Source organism: Pan troglodytes, chromosome 8, assembly GCF_028858775.2.
Source record: "Pan troglodytes isolate AG18354 chromosome 8, NHGRI_mPanTro3-v2.0_pri, whole genome shotgun sequence".
Classification (NCBI taxonomy): Eukaryota; Metazoa; Chordata; class Mammalia; order Primates; family Hominidae; genus Pan; species Pan troglodytes.
In genome coordinates this window covers 28298561-28320240 of record NC_072406.2, presented here as the reverse complement: position 1 = coordinate 28320240, position 21680 = coordinate 28298561, and the positions used below count along the sequence as shown (strand labels likewise).

At 43.9% G+C, this 21680-nt stretch overlaps 2 protein-coding genes across 8 annotated transcripts in view; both read left to right on the top strand.

Annotated features, from left to right (window-relative positions):
• Nucleotides 1–21680, top strand: part of NMT2 (N-myristoyltransferase 2) — a 66695-nt gene that overhangs the window by 5509 nt on the left and 39506 nt on the right. The window lies entirely within an intron of this gene.
• LOC129136249 (peptidyl-prolyl cis-trans isomerase A-like) lies at nt 429–16754 on the top strand. The gene has a single exon (XM_054660789.2). The coding sequence runs from the start codon at nt 7781–7783 to the stop codon at nt 8417–8419; it is 639 nt and encodes a 212-aa protein (XP_054516764.1). The 5' UTR covers nt 429–7780; the 3' UTR covers nt 8420–16754.

Genomic DNA, 21680 nt, shown 5'->3' with positions numbered 1-21680 from the left:
CAATAGGGCCAGGTGTGGTGGCTCATGCCTGTCATCCCAGTGCTTTGGGAAGCCAAGGTGGAGGATCGCTTGAGGCCAAGAATTCAAGATCAACCTGGGCAACATAGCAAGACCCTATCTCGATGAAATAAAAAATGAGCTAGACATGGTGGTGCATGCGTATAGTTCCAGCTACTTGGGAGGCTGAGATGGGAGAATTGCTTCGGCCCAGAGAGCTGTGATCGCACTACTGTACTCCAGCCTGGGCAACAGAATGAGACTCTGTCTAAAAATATACATATATATATCTCTCTCTCTTATATGTATATATTTATATATATCACATATATAAATATCAAAAGATATCAAATATATAGATATATAAATATCAAATATATAGAGATATAAATATCAAATACAGATATATAATATCAAATACATAGAGATATATAAATCAAATATATATATAAATAAAATATATATATATCAAACAATAAGGTATATAAGGTAGAGTGAAAGCCCCTGGTCACCTTATTTCCCAGAGCTGTCACCACTGATAGTTTAATGAACTCACTTTTTAATATGTGTGTGTGTTTAACATCGCTGGGATCTTATTGTACCTGGGTGCATTTGTTACCATGTATGTTTCGCTGACTCTTATTGTTGTGTGCTGGAACTTTCTGGGGTGATAGTAATCCAGTTGGGCAGTCATCAACACATGGAGCACTTGCATGTGACAAGTGTGACTGAGCTGAATGTTTTTATTTTATTTGAATTAATTTAAATTTAAATAGCTCCATGTGACTAGTGGCTATCATACTGGATAGCTCAGATCATATTCAGTCTTTGAATTTTGTTTATAAGCTTTCTTGGTACTCAAAAATTTCTGTATTTTATTTCCTGTCTTTGGTAGAATATGTCTGGTTTTCGTTCTTTTTTTCTTCTGTGGATTATCTGTACACTTTTTTTTTTTTTTTTTTTTGAGACAAGGTCTCACTCTGTCATCTGGGCTGGAGTGCAGTGGCACAATCTCAGCTCACTACAGCCTTGACCTCCTGGACTCAAGTGATCCTCCCACCTCAGCCTCTCAAGTAGCTAGGACTACAGGCACATGCCACCACACCTGGCTAATTTTTGTATTTTTGTAGAGACAGGGTCTCACTATGTTGTCTAGGCTGGTCTCAAACTCCCGAACTCAGGCAGTTCACCCACCTCCGTCTCCCAAAGTGTTGGGACTACAGGCATGAGCCACCGTGCCTGGCGATCTGTACATTTTGAACAAGTATGTTTTCATCTATATTTCTTTATCCATATCAAAAAATTAACCACTATTTAAAATATTCTACCATCTCACAAGAAAGATCATGTAGGATATTTTGACTTCTTTTCATTTCCTAGGTTTAATTGAAATAACCTGGAATTGTAATTCTTTTATTTTTGCCCTTGTGTCACTAGAGACTTTTTTCTTAACTATTACATGTTTCACATTCCTGTTAACAAAAACATTTTAGACTTTCCTGACAGCTTTATTGTTTTTATGGGTTTCCATCGTTCTTTATAAAACACATCCTCCCGGCCAGGTGTGGTGGCTCGCACCTGTAATCCCAGCACTTTGGGAGGCCGGGGTGGGCGGATCACCTGAGGTCAGGAGTTCGAGACCAGCCTGGACAACATGGTGAAACCCCATCTCTACTAAAAATACAAAAAAAAATTAGCCAGGTGTGGTGGCGGGCGTATGTAATCTCAGCTACTCGGGAGGCTGAGGCAGGCAGGAGAATCACTTGAACCCAGGAGGTGGAGGTTGCAGTGAGTCGAGATTGCACCATTGCACTCCAGCCTGGGCGACAGAGCAAGACTCTGTCTCAAAAAAATAAAAGTAAAAAATAAAACACATCCTGTCTTTTTCTTCTTTAATAGCATTCTCACATGATTTTTTTTCTTAGAGTGAGTGGATGATATATTTTGAGTTCTTGCGTGTCTGAAAATGCCATTCTTTTCCCCTCCCACATAATGCATAGCCTGGGTGTGCATGTGACTCTATGATAACAATCGTTTTCCTTGAAACTCCATAAACGTTGTTTTAATATCTTCCAGTATTTACTGGTACAGATGTTGTTTTCTTTGTTTTTTTTTTTTGATTTTTGAGGCAGAGTCTCGCTCTGTCACCCAGGCCAGGCTGGTCTCGAACTCCTGACCTTGACCTCAGGTGATCCACCTGACTCGGTTCCCCAAAGTGCTGGGACTACAGGTGTGAGCCACTGTGCCTGGCCAGATGCTGTTTTCTCTGCTTCTCTGTCTTTTGTAGGTAATCTTATTCTTTTTGTCTGTTTTAACTTGTTTTCAGTCTAGAAGCTTCTGGCATTTTTTCCCTGTTGTTCTATTACCAAAGGGTTTCCATGTCCTTTCACATGCTGGGATCGCCTGTCCTTCATTTTTTATTTTTTGCAATGGAGTCTTACTCTGTTGCCCAGGCTGGAGTGCAGTGTCGTCATCTTTGCTCACTGCAACGTCCACCTCCCAGGTTCAAGCAATTCTCCTGCCTCAGCCTCCCAAGTAGGCAGGATTATAGACGCACACTACCATGCCTAGCTAATTTTTGTATTTTTAGTAGAGACGGGGTTTCACCACGTTGGCCGGCTGGTCTCGAACTCCTGATCTCAAGCGATCTCAAACAATCTCCCCACCTCAGCCTCCCAAAGTGCTGGGATTACAGGTGTGAGCCACTGCACCTGGCACCTTTCCTTTACTATCTAAACCAAATGGCCTGAGCTGATACATGTTCATGGGGGTTTCTTGGGGTCTTAAGTTTTCATGGTCCTCAGGCACACCCACACTGCAGCCAACTTGCCCCATCACCGGGCTCCTTGTGCCTGTGTGTCCTTAGGGTGCTCTTTTTCTTCAACATTTGACCTTGGGTGGAACACGGTTATCTTCAGTTCTGTGTCTCTCACCACCCTCCTCCCAGGAATCACTAAAATCCAGCTATTGTGCACAGCATTTGCTGAAGCGTTTGTGGCTAATGGGGAGGGAGGGAGGTCTGATTAGAGTAGCGCAGAAAACAACTTTGAATTCAGTGTCAGACATCATTGTTCACCAAGAGGAATTTGTTACTGCCCATGCCTTTCTGTGGGTCATGGCTTCCTCTGCTTCTGAGAGTGTCTCCTGATCTTTCTTCTCCTCTTCTCTAAGTTCAAGGTCAGCCCAAATGTCCTTTCTTTCATGAAGCCTTCCGCAGCCACTATGACCAAAGGCGCTGACCCCTGCCGGAAGCCCTGTAGCTCTTAGTGAGTGTATCTTTCCCGTGACATCTTTCCCAGTTGCTCTCACCTTATCTCCCCAGCCCTCTGCTCGGGCAGACCCTCATTCTCCTGCCCCAAGCTGTGGCTACTAGAGGTGAGTTCCTTGTCCACAATCACAATGGGAGATGTGGGTCTTTGCGTCTGTTGCTTAATGTGTGTGTAGCATCTACCAACCAGCTAGAGTAAAAGGTTTTATTTTGCTGGGCGCAGTGGCTCACGCCTGTAATCCCAGCACTTTGGGAGGCCGAGGCGGGTGGATCACCTGAGGTCAGTAGTTCGAGAGCGGCCTGGGCTACATGGTGAAACCCCATCTCTACTGAAAATACAAAAATTAGTCTGGCACGATGGCGGGCACCTGTAATCCCAGCTAATCGGGAGGCTGAGGCAGAATTGCTTGAACCCGGGAGATGGAGATCACTTTATAAGCACATACTGCAGTGAGCTGAGATTGTGCCACTGTACTCCAGTGAGCCTGGGCGACAGTGAGACTCTGTCTCAATAAATAAATAAATAAATAAATAAATAAATAAATAAATAAATATTTTAAGGAGGTTTTATTTAAATATACAATAGGTTATCTGAAAATAAAGTATGGATGGACTTTATTAGAATTAAACATTATAGAAAGTCAAGTACCCAAGGTCCATCTGTCTTTCTAACCTCTCTCCCTTTCTGTCTCAGTCTCTGTCAACTAGACTGCCCCAAGCATCTGTTCCTTAGTTCAGATTCTCCAGAAAGGATCCCACTGGTTTCTGGCCAAGAAAGGGATTATCCAGGCATGATCCAGTCCACTGTGATGGAGAAGGGAAAGGGAGGGGTAGAAGAGAATTGTGTGGTACAACATGGCCACTGAGGGCCACACCTTTGGTGAGACCTGTGGGCAAAGGGAGTTTTCAGGGAAGGACATAGTGAACAATGCTGGCACGTTGCTGGGACTGAATTGTATCTCCCTGCCAATTCATATGTTGAAGCCTAAATCCCCAACGTGATGGTGTCTGGAGGTGGCACCTTTGGGGGGTAAATAGCTTACAAGGGTGGAGTCCCTATGAATCAGATCAGTGTATGCTTATAAAGAGATAGAGTCCAGTGCTTTGTTGCTCTGCCAAGAATGAGGCCCTCACCAAAAACCTGACCCTGCTGGCACCCTGATCTTGGTGGACTTCCAGCCTCCAGAACTGTAAGAAATAAATGTCTTTTCTTTAAGTAATCAGTCTATCGTATTCTGTAATAGCAGGCTGAACTAAGACACACCTCAGAACATGTTTGCAGAACACATCGTGTCTGCCTGTCTACTCACAGGTAGATTGTGTGCATGGAGACAGCACTTTCAGTCTCCAATCCTTGCAATACCTGGTACCTTGCATGTGTTTGTAACTTACTAAAGATTTGCAGAATGGATTCCAATAGCTCTTAATTCCCATTGACAAATTTATTTCAAATTGTCTTTATTTTATATGCATTAAGAATATGTGAAGGCTTTTCTTTTTCTACTTCTCATTGAGAGGACTTTGGCTGTAGAGTTTTTAGTTTTGGTCTGCTATATAGGGCCCAACATTTTTAAATGGTAACTAATTTTTTGACCTCTTGGCATATGCTTATGTATTTTTCTTTTTTTTTTTGAGACAGAGTATCGCTCTGTTACCCAGGCTGGAGTGCAGTGGCGTGATCTTGGCTCACTGCAACCTCCACCTCCTGGGTTCAGGAGATTCTCCTGCCTCAGCCTCCCAAGTAGCTGGGATTACAGGCGCCTGCCACCATGCCCGGCTAATTTTTGTATTTTTAGTAGAAATGGATTTTTGCCATGTTGGCCAGGATGGTCTTGAACTCCTGACCTCAAGTGATCTGCCCTCCTTTGGCCTCCCAAAGTGCTGGGTCTACAAGCGTGAGCCACCGTGCCCAGCCTTATATATTTTCCCTGGTTGACTCATTACAATAACAAATGAAGAGATTGTGGCTTATCAGTTTTAATAAGTTATCCAGGCCATAACTCAAATTCAAACTTAGCTTTTAAGTCTATCTGACTGTAAATCTGTTGCTTTTCACTAAACTACAGTCTCTTGGACTCTCAATAAGAGTAATTTGATAATGTCTCAAGGTCTTTTTCTTTATAAGTCATAGATTGATTACCAACCTGAACACCTTTGGAGCCAAAATTCACCAGTGTAATGGGTCAATGAATTAATTTTTTAAAAATCATACATTTCTTTGCTTAAAGAATATTGCAAATCAATAATTAGGAACTCTTTTGTCTCTAGTTCCTTAAAGGACTCCTTTTATTTTATAGCATCAGTGTACTTAGTAACAAGTTTTTTTCTTTTTTGCTTCTTTCATGGCTTAATCATCTCTTTTCTGACTGCCTTACCTGTAGCCTTGTACATATCAGCACCCCTTTCTCTGGAGCCTCTGCCCCCTGCCCCCAGCATCACCATCATTCAGAGTTCCACGAAGCCAGGTTCCTGTGAGAAGTGACATGGCCCACGGAATCTGGTTTTTCATCTCCTGGGTGAAAGCGCTGCCGGGAGGTACCCACTTCAGCCCTCTTGTACCCCATTGCTGCAGCCTATGCCCAGTCTGCCCTGGATGGTGGCTCTTTGTAGATGCTTTGAGTAAGTTAGTGGCCTGTCATGCTTTCCCAGCCTTAGGAGAAAACCTGGTTGGAGTCGAGGACTGAATTGGGATGTCACCTTTACAGTTTCTGTTTTGTTTAGTGCGCTTCTGTTCCTGGCTTAAACTCACAGTGCCCCGGGGAAATAGGGACTTCTTTATTTCCGTAGCTGTGTTCTCTCAGTGTTCCAGCTCATATAGTACCTTCCCAGAGAAGGCTGGGGATTCAGTTAATATAAGAAATTCCCATAGTTTTTTCCTTTAGTGTTTCTTTTTTTGGGAGGGCAGGGGGATAGTTGTTCTTCACTACTTTAGGGGTATTTATTAACATTTTAAGAAAACTGAAGAAAGAACCAGTGAAAGCAGAGTGCTTATTTTGGTTTCCAAATGAAGTTTTTAAAAAGTTCTTTTTGCGAAACCTTTTTTTTTTTTTTTGTTGAGACAGAGTCTAGCTCTGTCGCTCAGGCTGGAGTGCAGTGGCACAATCTCGGCTCACTGCAACCTCCGCCTCCCAGGTTCACGCAATTCTCCTGCCTCAGCCTCCTGAGTAGCTGGGATTACAGGCATGTGCCACCACGTATGGCTAATTTTTGTATTTTTAGTAGAGATGGGGTTTCACCATGTTGGTCAGGCTGGTCTCAAACTCCTGACCTTGTGATCCTCCCGCCTCGACCTCCCAAAGTGCTTAGATTACAGGCGTGAGCCACCGTGCCTGGCCTGAAACCACATTTTTAATGTAGAACATTCGAATGAATCACTAAGCAAAAACGCCATGCCTTGGTATATTCATATATACATTTTCCTATTTATAAATATTTACAAAAATGCAAATATGGTAGCCTCCGCCCCGTATTAGTCCGTTCTCATGCTGCTATAAGGATGTACGTTAGACCGGGTAATTTTTAAAGGAAGAGGTTTAATTGACTCACAGTTCTGCATAGTTGAAGAAGCCTTAGGAAACTTACACTCATGGCAGAAGGGGAAGCAAACACATCCTTCTTCACAGGGTGGCAGGAGAGAGAAGAGTGAGAGTGAGGGGGGTAAAAGCCCTTTATAAAATCGTCAGATTTCATGAGAACTCATTCCCTGTCATGAGTACAGCATGAGGGTAACCGCCCCCATGATTCAGTTACTTCCCTCCAGGTCCCTCCCATAACATATGGGGATTATGGGAACTACAGTTCAATATGAGATTTGGATGGGGACACACCCAAACCACATCACCCCCTTATCTGTGATTTTGCTTTCTGCAGTTTCAGTTACCCTTGGTCAACGTTGGTTCAAAAATATTCCATGGAAAATTCCAGAAACAATTCCTAAGTTCTAAATTTCATGCCCTTCCAAGTAGCATGATGAAATCTGGGGCCATCCCACCCTGTCCTGCCCTGGATGCGACTTTTCTCTTTGCCAGCATCCCCGCCTGCAGGTCACTTAGTAGCCATCTCTGTGATCAAATTCACTGTCTTGGAATCACAGTGCTTGTGGTCAAGTGACCCTTACTTTACTTCCATGGCCTTAAAGCACAAGAGGAGTGGCACTGGCAATTTGGATACACCATAGAGAAGCCATAAAGTGCTTTCTTAAGTGAAAAGGTGAAAGTTCTCAATAAGAAAAGAAGATCATATACTGTGGTTGTAAGAAGGAATCCTTGGGGCCAGGTGCAGTGGCTCATGTCTATAATCCCACCACTTTGGGAGGCCAAGGTGGGAGGATCACTTGAGCCCAGGAGTTCGAGATCAGTCTGGGTAATATAGCAAGATCCTGCCTCTACAAAAAAAAAAAAAAAAAAAAAAAAAAAAACTAGCCCGGCATAGTGGCATACACTTGTACTCCTAGCTACTCAGGAGGCTGAGGCGGGAGGATCACTTGAGCCCGGAAGTTCAAGGCTGTAGTGAGCTATGATTGCATCACTGCACTTCAGCCTGGATGACAGAGTGAGACCCAATCTCTTAAAAAAACACAACAAAAAAGGCTTTGCAGACGCCACCGCCACCAGGAGCCCTGTACTACCAGCCATGGTCAACCCCACCATGTTCTTCAACATCGCCATCAACAGCGAGGCCTTGGGGCACGTCTCCTTCGAACTGTTTGCAGACAAGTTTCCAAAGACAGAAAACTTTCGTGCTCTGAGCACTGGAGAGAAAGTATTTGGTTATAAGGGTTCCTGCTTTCACAGAATTATTCTAGGGCTTTTGTGTCAGGGTGGTGACTTTACATGCCATAATGGCACTGGTGGCAAGTCTGTCTACAGGGAGAAATTTGATGATGAGAACTTCATTCTGAAGCATACAGGTCCTGGCATCTTGTCCATGAAGCATACAGGTCCTGGCATCTTGTCCATGGCAAATGCTGGACCCAACACAAACGATTCCCAGTTTTTCATCTGCACTGCCAAGACCGAGTGGTTGGATGGCAAGCATGTGGTCTCTGGCAGGGTGAAAGAAGGCATCAAGATTGTGGAGGCCATGAAGCGCTATGGGTCCAAGAATGGCAAGAGCAGGAAGAAGATCACCACTGCTGACTGTGGACAACTCTAATAAGTTTGACTTGTGTTTTATCTTAACCACCAGACCATTCCTTTTGTAGCTCAGAAGAACACCCTCCACCGCATTTGCTCGCAGTATCCTAGAATCTTTGTGCTCTCACTGCAGTTCCCTTTGGGTTCTATGTTTTCCTTGTCCCCTTCCATGCCTAGCTGGATTGCAGAGTTAAGTTTATGACTATGAAATAAAAACTAACAAAAAATAATAATGATCTACCCATAAAATTGTGAAAAAGGAAAAATACCTTTGTGCATAGGCTATGAAGTTTAGGAGTGGGTACTAGCCATGGTTTTAGGCATCTCCTGGGAGACTTGGAATGCCTTCTTGAGGATAAGGGGCACCTACTGTATACTGTTTGTATTCATCTGTTGTCATTTGAAAGGAACTGAATGTCTTTCCAGGTCACCACACAGCCTGCACCTGAGTCAGGTCAATTGGCTGGCCATCCCGTCATGTGGTTCTACACAGGGTACCATTATTTATTTAGTCCCCTATTGCTGGACCCTCATGGCCAAGGCTGCCAGTGGGCCCCTTCTTCCACAGTGACAGTTTGTTCTGGGCACCTGGAGGGCCCCACTCATCCCTCCTGCTGGCTGGGATATGTGTACCAGTGGTTGGAAGTCATCCCACAGCACCTGCACCAAGCCAGCATCCTGGGGGCAGGGGAGACAGGACAGAGGGAGCCAGCCCTGCTGTCATTTTAGGGCACAAATTCCCCACTGAGGGATGCAGAGACCTTTTCATGAAAGATAAATGTGCTTGTGTTGTGAGTGGCTGTTATTTTGGGACTGGAGCCCACGCAGCTCAACCTGTATACTAACTAATAAAACGTCTGTGTGTAGGCCAGGTGCGGTGGCTCACGCCTGTAATCCCAGCACTTTGGGAGGCGAAGCGGGTGGATCACGAGATCAGGAGATCGAGACCATCCTGGCTAACACAGTGAAACCTCGTCTCTACTAAAAATACAAAAAAAAATTAGCCGGGCGTGGTGGCGGGCACCTGTAGTCCCAGCTACTCAGGAGGCTGAGGCAGGAGAATGGTGTGAACCTGGGAGGCGGAGCTTGCAGTGAGCCGAGATTGGCCACTGCACTCCAGCCTGGGCTACAGAACGAGACTCTGTCTCAAATAAAATAAAATAAAATAAAATAAAACAAAACATCTGTGTGTAGCTTTGGCCTTAGAGACATTTTCGTGTTTTCATTATGTTACTTTTTAAGTAAGTAGTATGGCGTATTCAGAGGTCAGCTGTGTGGTACAAAATTCAAAAGCCATCAAGGGGAGGCAATGAAGTTAAGTCTCATTCTCCCTGCGCTGAACTTCTCCCCCATAGGCAGCTCCTGTTGTGGGCTCTTGGTGTGTCCTTCCAGTGGTGGCAAGGATGGGAGCATGTGCACACGTGTGCCTCTGCAGGCCTTCAACACAAATGGCAGCATGCCTCTTGATTTTTCACTAACAGCATATCCTGGAGGTCTTTATATATCAAAATACGTAGATCAACCTCCTTTTAGTTTTATTGTATTTTTTTAGAGATGGCGGAGGGGAGGTCTCACTGTGTTACCCAGGCTGGTCTGGAACTCCTGACTTCAAGTGATCCTCTGGAGTTGCTGGGATTACAGGCGTGAGCCACCATGTTCAGCTCCAACCTCCTTTTTAAAAAGGCAGTGTGTGGGTCCTTTCCACTCAGAGACTCCTCTCTCTCTATATAGAGAGAGCTGTTTCTCTTTCCCTTCTCTTCTATTAAACCTCCATTCCATAAAAAAAAGGGGGGGGCTGCTGTATATTGTAGCATTGAATGGATACACCATTACCTCTTCAATCCATCCCCTATTAGTAGACAGTAAGGTAGTTTTAAGTCTTTTGTGCTAGTACACAGGGCTGAAGTTAATATCCTTGTACATGTATCACCTCTCCAGACTATTTCCTGATGAATATTTGAAAATCTTTCTCAGTTAAGTTTTAGGAAGGCAGTGTGGTGTGTTGAGATGAGTTTTAAACCAGGAACCAAGAAGCTTCCTTCACTAACCCTCCCTTGGACTTTGGAAGTCAGTTAACCCCTCTGGGGATGAGTGTCTTTATTGGTAAATGAAAAAAACTGCTTAAAAGGAGGCATTTGTCTTTAAAACTCATGATTTGACAAGTACATACTTTGTCCTGGGCCTGACCCCATCCTCAGGGATAACAGAAGGCTGGGGAAGGTTCTGAGAGGGAATAGCTCTGAGAAAACCACAGACTTTATGTATCAGGGACTCATCAGACCCCAGGGTTCTTCTTGAGTTGACTTTTTGCTGTCACTTCCTAAGGAAAAGGGGAAAAGATACGTTTTGGCAAAGGAGAGACCCCAGTCCTGCTTGTCCCAGCTTTAAGCCATCCCTTCTAGACACTGCCACTTGCTCCTTGTCTTGTAGACAACTTCTCAGAGCTCTGTGGTATTTCTCTGCTTTTTAAAAATTTATTTGTTTCTTTCCTCTACCATCCCAGAGTGGACTATGACTTCTGGCTCCCTTTTGAATCTGGGAGGTGCATTTCCTTTTGTGTTTGAGGACTCCAGGTTCACCTTTGTGCTTCCTGGTGAAAAGCGCCATTTGTACAGCCTCACCAACTTGTCTTTGACCTTTGACTTTGCTCATAGAAATTGTTTTCTCCGTCTCTCATCTCTGGCCTTTGCCCTTGGACACATATCACAGGCTCATATCACAGCCTTGGATCAAGCTATCTCATTTCTATGTTTGAGTATTACAACTTTTGTTTTGTTTTTGTTTTTGAGACAGAGTTTTACTCTGTTGCCCAGGCTGGAGTGCAGTGGCACGATCTTGGCTCACTGCAACCTCTGCCTCCCAGGTTCAAGTAGTTCTCCTGCCTCAGCCTCCCGAGTAGCTGGGATTATAGGCGCGTGCCACCACACCCGGCTAGTTTTTTATATTTTTGGTAGAGACGGGGTTTCACCATGTTGGCCAGGCTGGTCTTGAACTCCTGACCTTAGGTGATCCACCTGCCTCAGCCTCCCAAAGTGCTGGGATTACCAGCGTGAGCCACCACACCCAGCCAACTTTTTTTCTCTTTTTAAAACTGTCTAGAACTCAGCTCTTCTGAGCCACCAGCTCCCTCGAGGCTCATAAGCCACGGATCTGTCCCTGTTTGTCTGTCAGATGGCTGAACAATTTGAATTTCATCTTCAATTGTATATAATGATCTTAAAGATATGTAAATAACAAATTTTTAAAGCATTGAAAATATTTCTTCCTGTATTCCGACCTTGCACTGTCTACAAAGCCAGGTCTTTCTTCACAAACTAAACTTCATGCAAGACGCGTTTCTGGCCAATGAGTGTTATATGAAAGTTTTTTATAGTTTAACATTATCTCTTATCAGAATTGGGCTTTTGTGTGATGTAGACACCAAAATTGTTTGATAATTATGAAAGGAGGAGGCTGGCCAGGTACTGTGGCTCACACCTACAATCCTAGCACTTTGGAGGGCCGAGGCGGGCAGATCACCTGAGGTCAGGAGTTCAAGACCAGCCTGACCAACATGGAGAAACCCCGTCTCTACTAAAAATACAAAATTAGCCAGCATGGTGGCGCATGCCTGTAATCCCAGCTACTTGGGAGGCTGAGGCAGGAGAATTGCCTAAACCCAGGAGGCGGAGATTGCAGTGAGCCGAGATTGCAGGATTGCACTCCAGCCTGGGCAGCAAGAGTGAAACTCCGTCTCAAAAAAAAAAAAAAAAAGGAGGAAGCTAATGAGATAGAATATACATTCCCACATTTCAAATATGGTACAGGTTTAGGAGAACCAAAAACTTGGAGCAACCCAATATGTAAGAAGAGGGACTAGTTAGTAAACTAGACCAGAAGCTAGCGAAGAGGGACTAGTTAACAAACTGGACTAGATGCTAGCAAAGGGGATCATCAAGATTCCTCTCTTCCAGCCACGCTTGTATTGATTCCCGGGCGTAATGTTCAGCCATTGTCTAGAGCTAGGCATCCTCTGCTGCTAACAGCCGTGTAAATATTTAAATTATTGGCTAGTCTCACAGTCACCTTTGTCCAAAGCTGTAGCCTCAATAGCTGTAGCCACCTGCCTGCTTGATGGATCTTCGATGATGATCTTTGTCCCTCACTGGCCATACACTTTTGGGACGGCTCTGAGCTCTGAGCCTTCTAGGGCTTGTCCATGACTTACTGCTTTGCACAGAGACGATGTTGCTTTGTAGATACTTTCTACACCAATCCCAAGAGGAGAAGGGGCACACTAAGTATGGGTTGAAGCTACCAGACCCATGATGGAGCTGAAATCCTACTTTAGATGAGGCCATAGTGCAGCCAGATGATGACAGCTGGAAGGTTGTCTTCCTGCTCTGGACTCTGCATTACACTTGGGAAAAAAAGGAGTGAAGAAACTCATACTGGAATTACACAAATGAACCACTGACAAAAACAAACTCATTTGTGTGACTTCTTCAAACCCTGAACTGCAGGTGAAATCCATTATCGAATTTGATGGTCACATGATCAACTTAGGTAAGATGGGTGCCCCTGATCCAGGATGAGGACCAACTTTGGCCAGTACACCCTGATAACCTGAGTTAACCTTAGCTAACTTCCCCAACGGTGGGTGTGAATTCTCTTCCAGCAGCAGGTAGTGTGATGAACCTTTGGGTTACCTTTGTTTTTTATCAACTGTACCAAAACCTCATATTTTTTTCCTAGTAGTGTTATTCCTTCTAGTGAAGTGTTTTGGGATTCCAACCAGAACACCAGGGCATGTGCACACACGTAGCACAAAGATCTATTACAATTCCATAAAATAGGTGAATAAAAAATGTCCAAAGATCACAATTAGGCAGTTTACAAAAGACCTAAAAATTGCTGGTAATTATCTGAAAAGATGGTCAACCCAAGGAAGTACATAAATGAGAGACAATGTAGGGTAGTAATTATGTGGATTTTGGAGCCAGGCTGTCTGGATTCAAGTCGTGATTCTGCCATTATTAACCATGTGACCTTCAGCAAATTACTTAAGCTCTCTCTATTTCAGTTTCCTCATCTATAAAACGGGAATAATAATAATAATAATTACACATGTTACCTCCGAGTGTGACAGTTTACAAAGTTGATATCTGTAGGGTGCTTGGTACAGTGCCTGACACATAGTAAGTGTTGCAAAGTGTTGCCTGCTGTGGTGATGATTATGATGGTGATGGTGATGATGGTGGTGATGATGGTGGTGATGTTGGTGATGATGGTGGTGATGGTGGTGATGATGGTGATGATGGTGGTGATAATGATGGTGGTGATGATGGTGATGATGATGGTGGTGATGATGGTGGTGATGATGATGGTGATGATGGTGATGATGGCGGTGATGGTGGTGATGATGATGATGATATGGTGGTGATGATGATGGTAATGGTGGTGATGATGATGGTGATGATGGTGGTGATGATGGTGATGATGATGGTAATGGTGGTGATGATGATGGCGATGATGGTGGTGATGATGGTGATGATGGTGATAATGATGGTGGTGATGATGGTGATGATGATGGTGATGATGGTGGTGATCATGGTGGTGATCATGGTGGTCATCATGATGGTGATGATGGTGGTGATGATGATGGTGGTGATGATGATGATGGTGGTGATGATGGTGATGATGGTGGTGATAATGATGGTGGTGATGATGATGGTGATGGTGGTGATGGCAGTGGTGGTGGTGATTATGGTGATGGTGACGATGATGGGGTAGTGATGGTGGTGATGATAATGGTGATGGTGGTGATGGCAGTGGTGGTGGTGATTATGGTGATGGTGACGATGATGGGGTAGTGATGGTGGTGATGATGGTGATGATGATGGTGGCAGTGATGGTGATGGCGATGGTAGTGGCGATGGTAGTGGTGATGACAGTGATGATAATGGTGATGATGGTGATGATGGTGGTGATGATGTGATGGTGGTGATGATGGTGATGATGGTGGTGATGATGTGATGGTGGTGATGATGGTGATGGTGATGGTGATGATGGTGGCAGTGATGGTGGTGATGGCGATGGTAGTGGCAATGGTGGTGATGATGGTGATGATGATAATGGTGATGATGGTGGTGATGATGATGTGATGGTGGTGATGATGGTGATGGTGATGATGGTGGCAGTGATGGTCATGATGGCAATGGTAGTGGCGATGGTGATGGTGATGATGACAGTGGCAATGATGGTAGTAATGATATGATGGTGATGATGGTGGTGATGATGGTGGCAGTGATGGTGGTGATGGCGGCAGTGATGGTGGTGATGGCAATCAATGGTAGTGGCGATGGTGGTGATGATGATATTGGTGACGATGTTAGTAATGATATGGTGATGGTGATGATGGTGGTGGTGGTGGCGGTGGTGGTGGCAGCAGCAATGCCAGACTGCTTTACAAAGTGGTTGTTTCAGTTTACATTTTACCAACAGCATGTGAGTGTTCCCTTTCCTCATGTTCTTCTGATATTCTTAGGTTTTAAAATGTTTGCCAAATCAATGGGTGAAATTGAGCATGTTTTCTTAAGCTTATTGGTTGTTAAGGCTGCCTCTTTCGTGAAGTGCTTATTCATATTGTCAGCCCATTCTTCTGTCAGTCTTCTGTCTTTTTCTTAATTTTTTTTATTGATTTCTCATTCATCTAGCAAATATTGAGGATCTTTTATATGTCGGACACTATTTTCGGTGCTAGGAATACAATGGAAAACACTGTTTTATGGATCTTATGTTCTAGTTAGAGAGAGACAATACAGTTCCAGCTAGCAATAAATTATATTTAAAAACTAAAGCAGTACAATCATAATAATAGCTGGCTTGTACCGAATGATTTCTGTGTGCCAGCTACTATACTAAATTCTTAGATGTATGAATTCATTTTATCCTCACATTTTTTCTAATACTATTTATTTATTTGAGACAGGGTCTCACTCTGTTGCCCAGGCTGACTGTAGTGGCACAATCACGGCTCACTGCAGCCTCAAACTCCTGGGCTCAAGTGATCCTCCCACCTCAGCTTCCTGAGTAGCTGGGACCAGAGGCACACACACACCAACTTGCCCACCTAATTTTTTATTTTTTGTAAAGACTAGGTTTTGGTATGTTGCTCAGGCTGGTCTCGAACTCCTGGACTCAAGCAGCCCTCCTGCCTTGTCCTCCGTCCCAAAGTGCTGGGATTACAGACATGAGCCACCACACCTGGCCTAATACTGTTTTTTGAAAACATCATCCTTTTACAGCTACAGAAACTGGAGCACAGAGAGGTTAAGTAATAAACTCAAAGTCACACAGCTGAGAACTTGTGGAGTCAGGATTCAAAGCCAGGTAGTCAAACTCTACTTAATGCCTGCAGTCCTGGCCAGAATATAATGTTGTCTTTCTATACCATCCTAGAGATAAAATGTGAAAGAGAAAAGACCTTTGTATATATTCTGGCTGGTAATACTTTCTCATTTGTGTTACAAATGTCTAACCTTATTCTGTAACATAAAAAATGTTTTTATAATCACTTTACCATGAAATGTTTAACTTTGGTGTACTCAAAAGTTATTATCTCTTATGGTTTGTACTTTTGAGTCCTCGTTTGAGTAATTGTTTCCTTCACGGACATTATGAAGTTATCATTTAATTCTTTCACTTACTCATTTGACAGATGTTTACTTGAGCATCTACTAAATGCCAGACACTGTTCTAGGCACTAGAAACATGTGGAGTAAATGGACATCACCGCCTTCACTTTAAAGGTTTTGTTTTCCAAGTTTGGGTCTTTCACCCATTTGGAATTTGTTTTTTTTTTCATGTTGTGGGATGCAGCAAACTAATTTTATATTTCTGCATATAGGAATTCAGTTTTTCTCATGCTATGTATTAAAATTTTTTTTTTCACTACTGATTTATGATGTGATCTTTATTATATATCAAGTTTCTTTACTATCATGGGTTGTTACTGATATGTCTGTTGCATTTCATGGACCTGTTTATCTGTTCTTCAGTTCCGTTGTAGTTTAATAATGTTTTCCTTACAAAGGTATTGTGATTATTATACACTAGTTCAAAAATGCATGAAAATACGAACGAGAAGATTACAATCAGCTATATTCCCACCATTTTCCATGCAGGAACTTGGAAATTCAGGGGGGAAATATTTGTAAAATAATTAGTCTCAAACCACTAATGTTTCTTCTATTTCACAGTAGAGAGGAGCTAAGTTATCCCTCCGGTGGTACCTGATAAAATTTAAAATTACTTTTTATCCTTGGAATTCACATACCAAAAATTGAGCTCCTTTGATGTCACTCTTTTTTTTTTTTTTTTTTTTTGAGAGCGAGAGGATCTTTCACTGTTGCCCAGCTGGAATGGAGTGGTGCAAACATAGCTTACTGCAACCTTGACCTCCTGGGCTCAGGTGATCCTCCCACCCCAGCCTCCCAGGTAGCTGGGACTACAGGCACATGTCACCACATCTGGCTAATTTTAATGTTTTTGTAGAGATGGGGGTCTTCCTGTGTTGATCAGCCTGGTCTTGAACTCCTGGGATCAAGCAATCCTCCCTCTTTGGCCTCCCAAAGTGCTGGGATTACAGGCGTGAGCCGCTGCACCCAGCCTGATGTCACTCTTAAGATTGATGTGTTAGTTGTATGAGACTGGGCTGCTGTAATCAACAGACCCTAACATGGGATTGAACAACACAGTGGAAGTTCCCTTCTCATTCACGGACCAGCCCTAGGCACATGTTCTGATGATGGTGAGGGAGTTCTCCTTCATTCTGTCATCCAGGGTCGAGGCTGCGCCATCGTGTGGCTCTGCCATCCTTGGGGGTCTCACCTATGTCTGCATCCAGACAGCACAAAGGACAGGAAGGACATGGAGAAGCCACCCATAGGGGTTTCTGGGCAGCAGGAAGTGACACACATCACTTCCGCTGGCTGGAACTCAGTCAGTGGCCACACCTGGCTACAAGGCAGCTGGCAAGTGCTGTCCAGCTGTGAGTCCAGAGAGAGAAACGATGGGTTTTGTGGATGTCATCCTGGACCACCTGTAAAGCGTTTACATGGCTCTGTGACATTGGCCCTCCCATTAAGTCTTGTCTGTAGTTTCCATGAATACTTCTTTGAAGAGATTTGCTGGATGTGCTCATTAAATTTTTGCCATTTCCATGGCTGAGAAGGAATGTGTTCATTTCTACTTGAGGTCTGAACGTGCCACTGATTCTCTCTGGATGCAAGCTGAAGTGTGCGGGCTTTCAGAGGTGGCAAAACTGAGAGCCTTTTCTTTGTGGACCTTTCAAGTGAAACCCTGGGGAAGAGGGAGGTGGGACTTGTGTTCTTGAAGACCGAGGAATCTTTTTAAAGGGCCACATGATATGCAGGGCTGAATTTCCATGACTTGGTAATCAGCCTTGAGTACTGGGAGTCTGAATTAGTCTTTCTTCATTGGATTTCCAGGGAGAGTCTTCTCTTGGGCATGGATTTGCCTTCAGTATCTGGAAGCCCGCTTAGCACCTCTCCCACCCAGGCACGGGGGCATCTCTTTCTGTCATGCGTCTCCCTCCAGAGTACCTGGAGTCCTGTGGGACGCAGACCCCTGGCTAAGCAGCCACAGCTGACTCCTGATCTGCTCTGGCCATAACATCATCCTGTCACCCCCAGGGACAGGAGCGTCACCTGTCAACACTTCTGTTTCATTTGATATAATTCACATACCATACCATTCACTCATTTAAAGCGTACCATTCAGGCCGGACTTGGTGGCTCACACCTCTAATCCCAGCACTTTGGGAGGCTGAGGCGGGTGGATCACTTGAGGTCAGGAGTTTGAGACTGTCCTGGCCAACGTAGCGAAACCCCGTCTTTACTAAAAATATAAAAATTAGCTGGACGTGATGGCACGTGCCTGTAATCCCAGATACTTGGGAGGCTGAGGCAGGAGAATCACTTGAACACAGGGGGCAGAGGTTGCAGTGAGCTAAGATGGCACCACTGCACTCCAGCCTGGGCGACAAAGTGAGACTCTGTCTCAAAAACTAAAAACCAAAAATAAATAAAGTATACCATTCAGCAGCTTTTAGCTTATTCAGAGTTGTGCACCCATCAGTACAATCAATTTTAGAACATTTCCATCACTCCCAAAATAAACCCACATCCCTTAATCATGCCCAAGCCCTCCATCTTCCCAGCCCCTGACCACCACTAATCTAGTTCTGTTTCTGTGGATTTGCTTGTCAGGACGTGTTATAGACATGGAATTATACAATACATGGTCCTTGGCAACTGGTGTCTTTCACTTAGTTTAGCGTTTTCAAGATGCATCCATTCATGTTGCTGTTTTTATCGACTCTTTGTTTTTTTTATTGCTGAATAATCCATCCTATAGATGGACCACATTTCCTGTCTCCATTCATAAGAGGATGGTCATTTGGGTTGTTTCCAGTTTTTGGCTGTTATGAATGATGCTGCTATGAGTATTTGTGAACAAGTTCCTGTGTGGACATAAGTTTTCATTTCTCTTGGTTATGTACTTACGAGTGTAATGGCTAGGGTATACAGGGAATCTGTGTTTAGTGTTTTGAGGAACTGTCAGCTGTTTTTCAAAGCAGCTGCCCCATTTTACATTCCCATCAACAGTGTATGAGGGTTCCAGCGTCTCTCCATCCTCCCCAGCACTGGCTCTTTCTTTTTTTTTTTGAGACGGAGCCTCGCTCTGTCGCCCAGGCTGGAGTGCAGTGGTGCAATCTCCACTCACTGCAAGCTCCGCTTCCCGGGTTCACGCCATTCTCCTGCCTCAGCCTCCCGAGTAGCTGGGACTACAGGCGCCCGCCACCACTCCCAGCAGATTTTTTGTATTTTTAGTAGAGACGCAGTTTCACCATGTTAGTCAGGATGGTCTCGATCTCCTGATCTCATGATCTACCTGCCTCAGCCTCCCAAAGTGCTGGGATTACAGGCGTGAGCCACTGCACCTGGCCTGGCTTTTTCTTTTTGATTACAATTATCCTCATGGGTATCAAGCGGTGCACTGGTCAGCTCTTATTCTCAAAGTCTCGTTTCCTTCATGGCCTCAGGAAATGGAAAAGTAGCTCTTCCTCACTGAAGGGCTGGCAAGCTCTGCCTCTCATCATTGTATAAATGCTATCAGATATGTCTGGGAGTTTGGAGGCTGGGATGACCAACTTAGTGCCCATTTCTGTAGCTCCCTGTCAATTTAAAGTTGAGATAAAAGAGAGAAAAAGAAAAACTCTTGGTGAACTAGAGTAAACACAAATGCTGACGCTTTCTCCATTATGCCAAAATAAGAATATAAATTTTAGCAACACCGTTTGGAAGAAAAAAAAGTTTTGATGTGTAGCATCGATTAACTCCCAAAATGGAGTTTTGGAAACCTCATTGAACAAGCATTGTAAGTTATAGAATAAGTGATATAAACTTACTTAAGGATTTTTTGGTGAAATAGTCTGGTATTTTAATTTTTTTAAATGTCTCCAGATCCCCTCAAGTTTCCATGAGTTTATCTGTTTTAGAGACTATTATTATTGTTGTTGTGTTGTTGTTGTAGTTGTTTTTGAGACAGGGTCTCACTCTGTTGCCCAGGCTGGAGTGCAGTGGCATGATCATGGCTCACTGCAGCCTCCCAGGCTCAAGTGATCCTCCCACCTCAGCCTCCCAAGTAGCTGGCACCACAGGTGCACACCACCATGCCCAGCTAATTTTTTATTTTTTATAGGGACAGGGTCTCACTATATTGCTCAGGCTGGTCTCAAGAGATCCTTCTAGGCTCAAGCGATCTTCCCGCCTTGGACCCCCAAAGTGCTGGGATTATAGGCGTGAGCCACCATGCCCGGCTGAGCAAATTACTAACTGACACTCAGGACAAATATATTTTCATCCAGTTGGATAGGCATCTACTTCAAAGCATCCTTCCCAGTCACTGCCTTTTATTCTGTATCTCTCTGTAACCAAGCTTCTTGGAAATTTGGAGATATTTTAAAGTGGAAGTATTATACAGAAAAGCTGTGAGGTCCCAGGCTCCTAGTGGTTTCTGGAAAGCCATAACCAGTAGCAGTTAGAATACATGGTAGAGGTGGGAGAGGGATAATCCCCTAGGTTGTGAAGTCACGGGCATGTCCACCATGATTTTGGTCCCTCCCACCCAGCCTGTGGCCCCAAGATAATGCTGAACACATAGTAAATGTTCAATAATTACTTGATAGTAAGTTGCAGTAGGCTCTAACATTGAGGTTGAAACAATGGTAGCTTTCAGAAGTATTTTATGGCCTGGGAATATGTGATGGCACCACCTCTAGAGCCAGACTTATCCACTCATTCATTCCACAAGCATTTGTATTAGTAGGTACTGGTGTGAGGCATTGGAGACCTTAGGGACGCAATTATGAATAGACTTCTTAAGTAGCACATACAAATGCATACATAAATCACACTATAACAGTACAACGGATTCACCAATTCACAGGGTGCCAGCAATAGGAACATTGGGAGAGGAAAGCCTAAAATAGTCCTACTCCCAAACCAGAGAATATACAAAACCGAACGTATCTGCAGCATATTTCTAGCTCGTGTACCTGGCTGTGATATGTTTGTTTAATCCCAATTGCTAGTCAGATATTGATGAGTGTCCTTGGCCACCAGGTGATTTTAAATATAAATATCATGATAGCACAAATTTGATTCTATTGATGAAAATAAACTGCTTGTTGTGAGGTGGCAAAGCCTTACTATTTTTAAACCACTAGGGTACCATTTGACAAAGTCTTAATGTATCTTCCAAAATAAGCACTGTTTTCTATTTTAGAATTGGAGTGGAAATATGAATCTATAGCTCAAGTGCTCAGTTCTTTTTTCTTTTTCTCCAGCTCTGTTGCCCAGGCCAGAGTACAGTGGCACAATCTTGGCTCACTGCAACCTCCGTCTCCCAGGCTGAAGCTATCCTCCCACCTCAGCCTCCTGAGTAGCTGGGACTACAAGTGCGTGCCACTGTACCTGGCTAATTTTTTTTTTTTCCTTTTGGTAGAGGCTGGGTTTCCCCTTATTGCCCAGGCTGGTCTTGAACTCCTGGGCTCAAGCTATCCACCTGCCTCAGCCTCCCAAAGTGCTGGGATTACAGGCATGAGCCACTGTGCCCAACAGCGTGCTTAGTTCTTAAACAGTTTCTCTCACTATTGCACATGCCTTTCATATTTGGATGTCACAGAGGAACTATCCATTTTAAATGGAAAAGTT